This window comes from Centropristis striata, chromosome 8 (assembly GCF_030273125.1).
Source record: "Centropristis striata isolate RG_2023a ecotype Rhode Island chromosome 8, C.striata_1.0, whole genome shotgun sequence".
NCBI classification, from domain to species: Eukaryota; Metazoa; Chordata; class Actinopteri; order Perciformes; family Serranidae; genus Centropristis; species Centropristis striata.
Window position 1 is genome coordinate 28,363,707 of NC_081524.1, and position 11,521 is coordinate 28,375,227.

General features: G+C 36.1%; 1 protein-coding gene across 1 annotated transcript in view; it reads left to right on the top strand.

The window, feature by feature from the left end:
* Positions 1-11,094, top strand: part of LOC131976534 (NIPA-like protein 2) — a 30,734-nt gene extending 19,640 nt beyond the window's left edge. Inside the window, exons 4-11 of the mRNA XM_059339607.1 lie at positions 759-818; positions 2,799-2,920; positions 5,688-5,784; positions 6,054-6,189; positions 6,450-6,538; positions 10,034-10,097; positions 10,192-10,289; positions 10,489-11,094. Coding sequence (XP_059195590.1) covers positions 759-818; positions 2,799-2,920; positions 5,688-5,784; positions 6,054-6,189; positions 6,450-6,538; positions 10,034-10,097; positions 10,192-10,289; positions 10,489-10,595 — 773 coding nt within the window. The 3' untranslated portion in view covers positions 10,596-11,094. The remainder of the gene's footprint in view (positions 1-758; positions 819-2,798; positions 2,921-5,687; positions 5,785-6,053; positions 6,190-6,449; positions 6,539-10,033; positions 10,098-10,191; positions 10,290-10,488) is intronic.
* The last annotated feature ends 427 nt before the right edge of the window (positions 11,095-11,521 follow it).

Here is an 11,521-nt window from a genome sequence, read left to right on the forward strand (position 1 = left end):
CAATGTGTGTGTATCTATTTATGTAGACATGCACTGTACATATAGTGTACACCTGCATGACTGATTGTTTTGTGTCTATGTGTAAGTGCATATGATGTTTGTACAAAATATATATTCAGAAATTGAGGTGATATTCTCACATTGCATGTTGCACAGTAAAATCGAATTACTTCAATCCAATAAACGCATACGTGTATACAGTCAATCTGTTTGCTATACTATTAATGTAATTGATATTTTCATCAAGTCAATATTCAGTCAAGTATGTGACATTGTTTGTTATTAAACTGACTTCTTCCCTCAAAAAGTAAATCAATTCAGAATATGAGGTGGCTGAACACCAATTATGTTTTTATTGTCAAGGGACAGGCATTGATTGTTATCTTATTATGATAAACAACAGAGAGATTTTTTTTCAATCTACAATTTCAATTATTTGGTGTCTAGACCATGTTAAATGTGTCTGATTGCGTTTTTAAAACCATACAATTCTACAATATCATTTAGCAGAAGCTTTTATCCAATTTATCAAAGATGAAGTCAAAAGACAACACATGAGTAAGTTCAATGGTTAAATTTGAGTCCATGAGGATGTAATTGCTATCAGGTAGAAAGGACAGTACAACTAGTGCTTTTTTCACTATACAGTGTGATGTAAATCTGTAGTAGAGTTCAGATCATATTGTGGTAGACTGAACAGTAACTTTGGTGTGTTTTATTAGTGGTTAAACTAACAGGATTTTTTTTTCTCTTCCCAGCGAGCGCTATCATATCTGTGGTTTTCCTCAAGGAGACAGTGCGTGCCTCTGATATTGTTGGTAAGCAAACGCCCTGTCTGAATCATGAAGAAAATTCTCTTAGATTGCTGCTATGACTTGATAGGTAACATTTAGAGTTCAGCTCTATCAAAGTGATTGTGACAGAGGGAACATCTAGTTTATCTGAGATTCAAAATCGAACATTTCATCCACTAATTAACAATTCTAATCGTTGTGTGTTCCTGCAAGTGGAAAAAAAAGGCACAATCTGTCCAACAGAACTATCCTATTATGTTGTTCTATGAAAAGCTATTGTTTGTCATAACAATTTGGAGAGTCTGCTGCTAAATGACATGGTCGTGATGGTCGTCACAATGACTGTCATCACAATTGTTAGATTGGAAATTTATATCAGCACCACACAGCCCAGCATACTGTTGGTTTCCAGGGTAAATCATCAGCATTTTTTTTTCGAGTTTTGCTATTGTCTTGTAATTGCTGAGGGACATTATCAGCCACATATTGGAGACATTTAATTGTATGAATGTTTTATTTATAACAGGGGAAATCACTCAGAGCAAGCTCTGTGTTTCAGCAGTCCCCTAATTGAAAACGGTTATACAAACCAACAACAGATGTTAGAAATGAATAACGCTAAAAAAAAAAGATGAAAACTAATGGTGACCACTATGGTAGTGTTTTAGTGACAACTGTAAGTTTGCCAAGTCCAAGAGTATTCTAAAGGTCATTTGTTGATCAAGTAAGAAACTACATGCTGACTTTTCAAGTTTAGGTTAGGTTTTCTGTTATTGTTTATGAGAAAAATAATTGCCTACTGGACAGAATGTCTGCAGAATAAAGCGCGTATACTGACATCATCAATAATAAGGTGAATTTCACTGAGATAAAGGAGCTCTACCAGGTTAAGAAATTAATTTAATGACATCATCTCAGCCAAAGCTAGCAGAAAAGCAAACTTTATTTATATATTTATATATTTTTATATATTTTATATTAAGCCATTCAATTACTAAAAGGAGGGGCAATCTTCTTCTTTTAGGTCTTCGATGAAAAATCCATTAAGATGATGATTGATCTTTGAATGATCTGTATACAGTCAAAGCCAGACCACAGTGTAAGAATCATGTGCTTAATAATGTCTATATTTCTGTATAATAAATAGCATCAGTAATGTACAGCCTTATCACTGGAGTGGCCTTGTGACTGTACAGCCTTAGACAGATCAATATACTGAGTAGGAATAGCATCATATGTCCAGGTCTCATTAATCTGGCTGCCAGCAACCTTGAGTTTTTGCTGGGAAACCAAGACAGATGAGCGGGTTTAAGTTGGAGCCTGACATATATATTGGTTGACTGATATCATCGGCCGATATTGGCAAAGGCCTGTCGGTATCGGTGTATATGCTGTCCAATCTGTGCTGTTATGAACTTTTTTAAACAATATATAACGCAGAAAATGTTGATTGGTGTGATTTAGAAATTGTGTTAGTTAGTTGAACAGTATTGATGTTTATTTAGCCATTTATTTTATTCATTTTTACTCTTTATTTTCTGTTGTCATTTATAGAAATTGCTAACAATTTAATACATTGTTTGTAGAATTTACAGTAATTCATATCGAAATTTAATATTGAATAGTTTTGAAAAGTTTTATGTTTGAGAAAGTAGCCCTCCTTGATACATTTTGCAGAGTGGTGATCAATGCACATAAAACAGGTCTATTTTCATCCATCTTTATAAATAAATTACTTTATTGGCCACCATATTGGTTATCAATGAATTTCCCCTCTATGAAATCAGTATCAGCATCAGTCCCAAAAAACCCATAGAGGGTGGGCTTTAGTTTAAATCACTTTCCTCACTTTTCCTATGCACAGCTACATATTTGCATATATTTTAGAATATTGTTCCAATAGTGCAAGATAAAATTCTGTGCAACTCGTTTTGAAATCACATGAATTACAGGCAAAACCCTTTTACTACAATCTCACCCCTCTCTACTTTCTTTCTTTCATAGGTGGCACCCTGGCAATAACAGGAACCTATGTCCTGGTGACCTTTGCCCCCCACACTTCCACACACATCACAGCCCATTTGGTCCAGTACTACATCATCAGCTGGCAATTCCTGCTTTACCTTGTATGTAACCTTTTAAACTCTCCTGCCTGAGTATGTATAAGTAGGGCTCGGCCATTTGTCTGAAAATATATCTGACATTACTGTCTTCAAGACACTGTAGCATTCTCCATTTTAAAGCAAGAGTAAAAATATTGGTATCATATGAAATAAAATGACCTAGGGCATCATGTTGTTCTAACTAGAGTGTTTGCCATACAACTAACTGCAATAGGTCAATAATTACGTCAGGTTCTGATTCTTGCATGTGGTTAAAAAGGCTTTACCATATGGTATATAGACTATTGAACTACTATAAAACATACTAGATTGTGATATGTATCATTATCAAGACATGGAATGACCTACAGGTGCATCTCAATAAATTAGAATATCATGGAAGTCAATTTCCAGTAGTTCAAGTCAAATAGCCCCTCCAAGTATTAAGTGAATATAGATGAACATACAAAAAATTGGTCTTTTGTAATATTCATTTTTTTGGAGACACTGAATTTTAGGCCTTCATTAAATGTAAGCCATAATCATTATAATTAGAAGAAATTAAATAAATTATCATCATTCACACTGTGTGTAATGGATCTATATAATGTTTTATTTGCACTTCTTGAATTGAATTACTGACATGAATAAACTTTTCTATGATATTCTAATTTATTGAGATGCACCTGTATATCAGGATAGATTTTTTTGCCCATGTCGCCCTGCCCTGTGTGTAAGCATGTTCTTGTTTCCTTGGAGCTTCTGTTTGCATCTCCAAGTGGGTTTCTATATTGTATTTTTAGCAGCACACCGCTGAATTGTCCTCAAACATGTCACTGTATACATACCAGCTCCTGTCCTGCTGTTAGTTAGCTCAGCCAAAACTTAAACCTCCCTGTGGAGAGGAGCAAGAGGAGGACTACTCTTTAGGGTTTATTCTGGTATTGAATTTGTATTATTGTTCTGTAAAAGAGTTGAGTGCAGTTGATGAATAATGTGACCTAAGACAACGATGTAATTAATCCTTGCAAGATCTCCTGTTCTTTTTCTTAGACTAATATGGATTAGCTCAGTTTTATACGGCTGCTGTGTTTCATGCAGTCTGTGCAGTGGGGAGCAAATCCATTAAAACTAACATTGTCTATGTTTTTGTACTCAGTGCTGAAAAATATTGGCCCCACCTCATGGTGTGCAAGTGCATTAACACTCATATGCTCTCCTACTCCAATTTTGCCTTAGGCAGGGATGGCATCAACATAGCTGTTACCATAGTGACGGATCTGGCACAGAGCTGAAACAAAGTGTTTTTCTCAAAACCTACTGATCACAAAAATGTAAATGTTAACACTAGTCTCTGTTGAAAACACCTCAGATGTTTTTAAAAGAAGATTTCTCAGCAGAAGGTCATATCCTTCTGCTTTTCCATTGATGCCAGGACTCCCATGAGAGAGAAGGAGCACTGTGTTTTCCACTTTTCAGGTTAAACTTCTCTTGTAGAAATACACTGCTTTGTGTAATTCAAGAGTGAGTGAAGGGAAGCGCTATTTTGTGCTAGAAAAGTGTGACAATCTGTTATTCAGTATACTGCTAGTAGAAGTCTTGAACACAATTGCTGCATTTCTGATGTTAATATATTTCTTTTTATACAGTATTTACTTCTATAAACCATCATATATACAAAAAAAATAATTTATGAACCGCATCATTATCTTGTTGAGTCAGAGAGGTGTTGATTTAACTTGCACCGCTTGAATATTATCACACCAAAATCTCTCTCCAATTCCTAATTATAACCTTTACTGTTTGTGGAACAACCGATTATCTGCACATAATCCGTCAAATCAGGCTGAGATGAACCTAAAAGGATAACAGCCAGCAGCTCATCAGGGGTGCTAGCCAGTGGTATAACAGTGAATGCGTGCCCTTGGTAGCAGTGCCATCATTATTCAGGGCACAGCATTTCTCTCAACCATATTGCACATTCCGCTTTTGAATCTAGTCCTCCATGCTGAACACACTCACCTATTGGGTGAAAAACAATAGATAAATGTTTGTGCATATTGGAAAAATATAAATGGATGGACAGATGTTTTCGAATTGAGACAGTCCTGCTGCTTCTGTCTGCAGTGATGGATGATGTGTAAAAAGGGTTTGCTGTTTTCCATTTCTGGCAATGCATTGTGAATACTCATCAGCCTGCAGAGAAACAACCTCCAACTGTACGGGGTGAGCTAGGTGGTGATTAATCAGAGCAAAATGAAATATCTATCACTGTCTGCTCATTACTTCCAGAGGTCATACTATTGTCAAATTATTTCATCTGGAAGGACTCAGATCATTAAACAGTGTTGGTGTCATTCACAGTGTGGTAGTGTGAAACTACATGTAAGGCAAATGACCCATGGCTTCCTAAATCCTGAAATAAGTCCTCTATTTAACATTTATAGAGATATGGTTGGTTTTAAGAGACATTTAAAGGTCAGCTTGCCCTTTTTTCCTCAATTCTACTTTTGTACTTTTTTCTTATTCTCCATCCATTAGAGCTGTATGGTGTTATACCAGAGGTCCTTGAACAGAAGGACAGCCTTGGGCCCTACTCATTAAAGCCTAGCAATTCATTCCATTTTTCTGCCACGGTCATTTGTTTCAATTAAAGTGTGCTGCTCTTTGCCTCCATGTAACATAGATAAGATGGTCTGGAAATTTGAGAGCAATTCTGATTTTCATTTTCTGTGTAAGTTTTAGAAAATTTAAATGACTGATTTGTCTCACTCTCATTCTCTCTTTACAGTCATTAGAGGTCATCGTCTTTTGTATCCTGCTCTATCTTTACAAGAGGAGGAATGTGAAGCACATCGTCATTGTGATGCTGCTGGTGGCCCTGCTAGGTATGAACAAATGAAAGCTGTTTGATTGAGGCTAGAGGTTATGGATTAAACCATTTTAGGTAGTCGAAGGTTGCTTTGTTGCCTGGCTACCAAAAATGGACTCATGTTGTGTTATTTCAGCTGAGAAGAGCATGGCGGGAGAAAATATTTCACTAAAACTGACTTCACACCGCTAGCACAGCCTACAAATGAGCATGCACCGATGAGGAAGTGTTTTATAAGTGTACAACTAAATGCTGAAGGGATCTGTTGCTTTTGTGTTGCTGCAGCCTCTCTGACAGTCATCTCAGTCAAAGCTGTTTCAGGGATGATCACAGAGTCAATAAAAGGCCAGCTGCAGCTCATCTACCCCATCTTCTACGTCATGCTTGTCATCATGATCGCCTCCTGTGCCTTCCAGATCAAGTTAGTCAAAATTTTCTCGATCTTCTTCTGTGTACCTTCTTTTTTTATTGCTCAAATCCGTCACGCTTGCCACAAACTGGATGTAATTTTGACTTTCCAGTTCCCAAACAAACTGAGGAAAATAATATATTGAATGTGGTGACATGTGAGGCACCTACAGTATTATGATGGATGAACAGGTCGCTATGTAGTTCCTCTATAACCAAAGTCGATATATATTCTCAGCACATCTCACACCTTCTTTTCTCCATTCTCCATAGATTTCTCAATCAGGCAATGAAAATGTTTGATGCCACAGAGGTGGTTCCTATCAACTTTGTGTTTTTCACTGCAAGTGCCATTGTTGCAGGTATGTCAACCACAAAGCTGTCACTCTCTGCTGGGAAACTCTTACCCAGTGCCTTCTGTTTTCCTATTTAAATTATAAGACAAGTTTCAGTAATGCTTCATTTTGGTGCATAATTAGCAATTAACGTATTTAAAATTTATTTGACATTACCACTAAATTGTTCCAAATTAACCTCAAAATGTATATTATTTAATAATGATAATCTGTTATTTCCCAGTAAGAATGCAAGAAATAGCTGCAAATATATAATACTTTTCCTTGGAAATAAATTTGAAGTTAACTGATAGGCATTTTTTCAAAAGCTTTATTTCCAGGTTCACCCTTTCTTTGTAATTACATGATGTTTAGCAAGTAACTTTTTTGAAATTTCTAGGAAATTACAACAAAATAGCTGCATAATTATATTCTGTTTCCCAATAAGCAGCTGATAAGTTGTTTTATATAGTTCTACCAAGATAACTGATAATAATTAGGCTCACATGCAAAGTAAAGAGGAATTATATACCTTCGCAGTTAGTCCTACATTCTTTTACATGGACGTTATTGCACAAAGTATAGCTGAAGCTGATGGGAATGTAATTAGTTATGAAGGTATTTGGTCATAAAACAGTGCATAGGAGGCATGGGTAGGTTGACATCAGGTTATTAGGGACACTAGGTAAATTCAAAACAAATAAGATTTTATATATTGGGCTTTTTAAGAACTAGCAGCCAATCACAAAACATGTTATTGCATTGTTGCTACACATGTCCGTTACATGAAACAGTCATTTTGATTGGTCAGAGATATACGATCGGTGGAGCCAAGATTATGAAAAAAAAAAAAATGAAGCCACTGGTCTTAGAACTTGCATGGTAAGCCATATGGCATGTTGAGTATTGCAGCTAAAACAATGAGGTTATAACATCCAAATGCTTGTTGGATGTTGCTTTCTATTGACTGTTTATTTTACATTATACACGATACACTTCACTTTTAATGGGAAATCTTACTTCATACATTTAGCTAAATGTAAAAAAAAATGTTTCTATGATACCAGGTGATAAATCATCATCATGAGTCATTATATTATACTCTTTTTATTTCTTTCACTTAAAAAATATTGCAGATGAGTCTATCAGCCACATACTCAAAAAGCATTGGTCCATATCACACATTTAGTAAGGTTATATTAATGATTTAACCAATGAATGACTGAAGTGATAAATGTATTTATAATTTTAAAAACAAACATATAAAATACAAATACATACATTTGTTGATCAATTAAACTAAATGACTTGGTTTCCTTTTTTAACCATAAGTGGCGGTCCCATTTTACATGAACATGATGTCGAAGTGAGGTTGGACTTCTCAATATGTTTGATGGTCTAAAATATTTTGCTTGGCAACATATGTTTTATAGAACTATAGCAGAGACCCATTACAAGTTATAAAAGTAACAGTAAAATATGTAGTCACAATTTCAGGTGGTTTTCTTGGTAATCTACCAAATTACCTTCCTATCTTCCCTATGTTATAAGATTGACTGACCAACAGACTGACACTGCTATTCCTAAAGCCACGGAGCTAAAGTTAAACCAGTTATATTTTATGATTTTCACTAATCACAGCTACAATAGAGACAGTCTTAAATTAATACCATTTTAAGTAATTAATTTAATTTTCCAACCATTAGTTTGGTCACCTGAAAATGCAAAAATGTACCTACAGGAAAGCATCAGTTCAACATATATACTCCTGATCAAAATCCTAAGACCAGAGGGAAAATTACAAGTATTCGCATTTTGCGTTGGTAAAACATGAACAAGAAAAGTGGGGATACTCACTACTGAGCCCTTTTTTGACACTTTTAGTTCTGTTCTGGGTGATTTTTTGGGCTATGGTCTATGGTCTTTAGATCAGCTGATGAACAGCCTGTTTGAGTTTAAATGCAGTTTTCAACAAATTGTCTACTCTATTTTTTGTCTGTTGCTCCTGTTTATTCTTTTTGCATTTTAAAGCTCTACTTACAACCTGGTTATGTTCCACCAGCACAAATGCGATTACTTGTAATTTTTCCCCCGGTCTTAAGATTTTGTTCAGGGATTTATGAATTTACTGTAAAATTTACAGTAATTAATGAATACTTGGGTTTTTAAATCAGCTTCTTTTTTAAGGACATCATTTTTCTCTTATAATTTGAACCAAATGACATTGTTCTTTCCAGGAAAATTCTATAAAATTATTAGAAAATTATTCCTAAATTACAGACCCATGAAATAAAGATTCATGTCGTCAGAACTAGTAACCAATAGGCTTAGATTAGACAGCGTCAGAAAGTATTGCAACACTTTTGTTGGTTATGGTCTTTTGATTTGTTGGCACCATGAAAAAAAATGTTCCAACTCAAACTCAACTTTTTCTCTTATGCGCTTCAAAACCAACTATAGTGGAAATCAATTCATGACACAACACAGTGGAACATAATACACAGTCAAGATGATGATTCACTCCTGTATATGTGTACCACTTAGGAGTCCTTGTTCAGCAAAAGCCCCACAGTATTTATAGTCAGGTCAGGCCTTTATTATCCCGTCAGTAACAGTGGTCTTTGTTCATCTGAAAATATCACAACAGAGTTCCTATAAAGAACTTTTATCTTAAGGGACACAGACAACCTAAAACACTTTTATGATTTTAAACATGTTTGACAATTGACCTTACATTACTAAATCCATTATATTGCCTGTTATTCTTGTAGTAAATAAATTCCCTGACTGCTATAGTGACATAACGTCATTTCTAGCTATTTCCAGTGAAGTGTAGTAGCAGAAAATGTTCCAGCACTCCAAAACATCAACAGTAAACATCCACTTCTGGTGTCTTAGAACAAAAGAGCAACAGCCTTTTTCCACCATTTTGCACTGATGTAATGTAATCATACAGGGAGGCATCCATCATAGAGGAGGGAGAGCCACAAGGCAGGTGGTGATTTCAGTTACTCTCACCTTTTTTGAGAATCTCCTGTGCTGATATTGCTCTCTCCTCCTACACATATAACCTACTATTGACTGCATTGAACAACAAATTGCTGATATATTATATCTGGCAGCATAAAACATCTGGGGGTGGACTTCTTTAAGATTAGTTTTGTTCCACATTGAAGACAATTGTTGTTTTGGTTGGAAGTGGTCACAGCAGTAGATGTGTGCACAGAGAAAGTGAAGATACTGTTCTTTACCAACTTTCGCCCATTGAAGCAGTCAGTGTGAGATAATTGTTTTTTATTAGAGGTTTAATCAGTGATTCATCCAGAATTGTTTGGGTTGCTACTCATCTGTGAGAACTCCACTCTTCAGTTGATAATCAAACTCTTTTCTCCCATCATCACAGTGCAATGTGTGCTCAGGATTTTCAGGGCTATGTTTCACAAACAAAACACTTGAGATGATCTACATATTGTTATTCTATGAGAAGTGAATTGCATTTTAATGTGCTTTTTCATTTTGCAGGGATAGTATTTTACCAGGAATTTGAAGGCTTGGCTTTACTAAACATTTTTATGTTTCTTTTTGGGTAAGTATTGAATAAAAAACTTTCGTATTTGTAGCTTTAACATTTTTTTATTTACTGTAACATGGTATCCGTCCTCCCTGAAACTATTTTGCAGTTGTCTTCTGTCTTTCCTCGGAGTTTTCCTGATAGCCAGAAACAGGCCAAAAATAAAGCAACAGGACCGCAATTTTATCGCAATGAATAAGATTCCAGGTAAGTTTTTGATCATCTTTTAATCAACTCTGTTCACACAATACAGCATTTTACGTGCTTTGCATGAAGTTTGGTGTATTGACTTGCCAGCAGTGCCAGTTTGAATCTGCTGGCTGTGACCCTGGATTTATCTGACTGCTAATGTCTGCAGCCCTGGCAGCAGGGTCCATCTAATGAGCTCTGCTGTCCGTGTTCACAGGGAGAAGGCACACAGACAAAGTGCAGCCCGAGGCTAAGACTCTGACATACGGATCGCTGGCAGCCAAACTCATGTGCAACAGAGCTGGCCAAACAGACGATTCATAGGACCAGCTCCATCTGTTTGGACTGTAAATTTGGTGGATTTTGTGTGTGTGTGTGTGTGTGTGTGTGTGTGTGTGTGTGTGTGTGTGTGTGTGTGTGTGTGTGTGTGTGTGTGTGTGTGTGTGTGTGTGTTTCCTCTTGGGTATTTCTATAATATCTCTATTTATAGAAAGTGGTAGGCATTATTTCCAACCAGTGCCAGCTGAGCAGCAGTATTGGTGGCCATATTGGTCTTAGATATTTTGTTGAAAATGCCAAGTATCTCTCTCAATATCCTAGAAATCTCTCGAGTGAACAGTATTTGCAGCAGGGTTGTTATGAATAACTGATGAGGAAAAATTGACCTCAAGACCACAGTGCAACATCAAATGCCCTACTAGCAACAAAGTTTAATTAAAAACAAAAAGGTCCAGGAGGTCAGTGACAAATGGCTTCCAGTGTAACATATGTATTATGTAAATCAGTTGAATAAATTGTTTTTTGTGTGATAAGTTGTCAGTAAATAAAAACCAAATCTGATGTTTCAACAGTATGGAGGTTTGTCATAAGGCAAAATAAGTGCTCTACTGCCCTCTAATGGTGGGAGAAGCTCATTGATGAGCACCGAACTTTGTCCATGTGTCTTATTGACGTGGGTTTATATGAAATGACAGAGAACTAGTTCAGTAGGAGTTATATAAACTTCCTCGTGGCTGATGAGTTAAAGTACCTTTGACTCATCAAGCAGGTTTGATTAGTGTGTGAAATACTTGATCATGCTTCACTCTGAAACCCGTTTCCAAGCGTTAATGCCAAGTCTGCCTGCCCTTCTTTACCTTGGATAAACCTCAGACTAAATCCTCAGCTGCTACCAAACTTTAGTGTTGCCAAGCAACAAAACTCTTATCTGCCACCTACACATTATGGGATGTGTGGGAAACCAGTGTTCA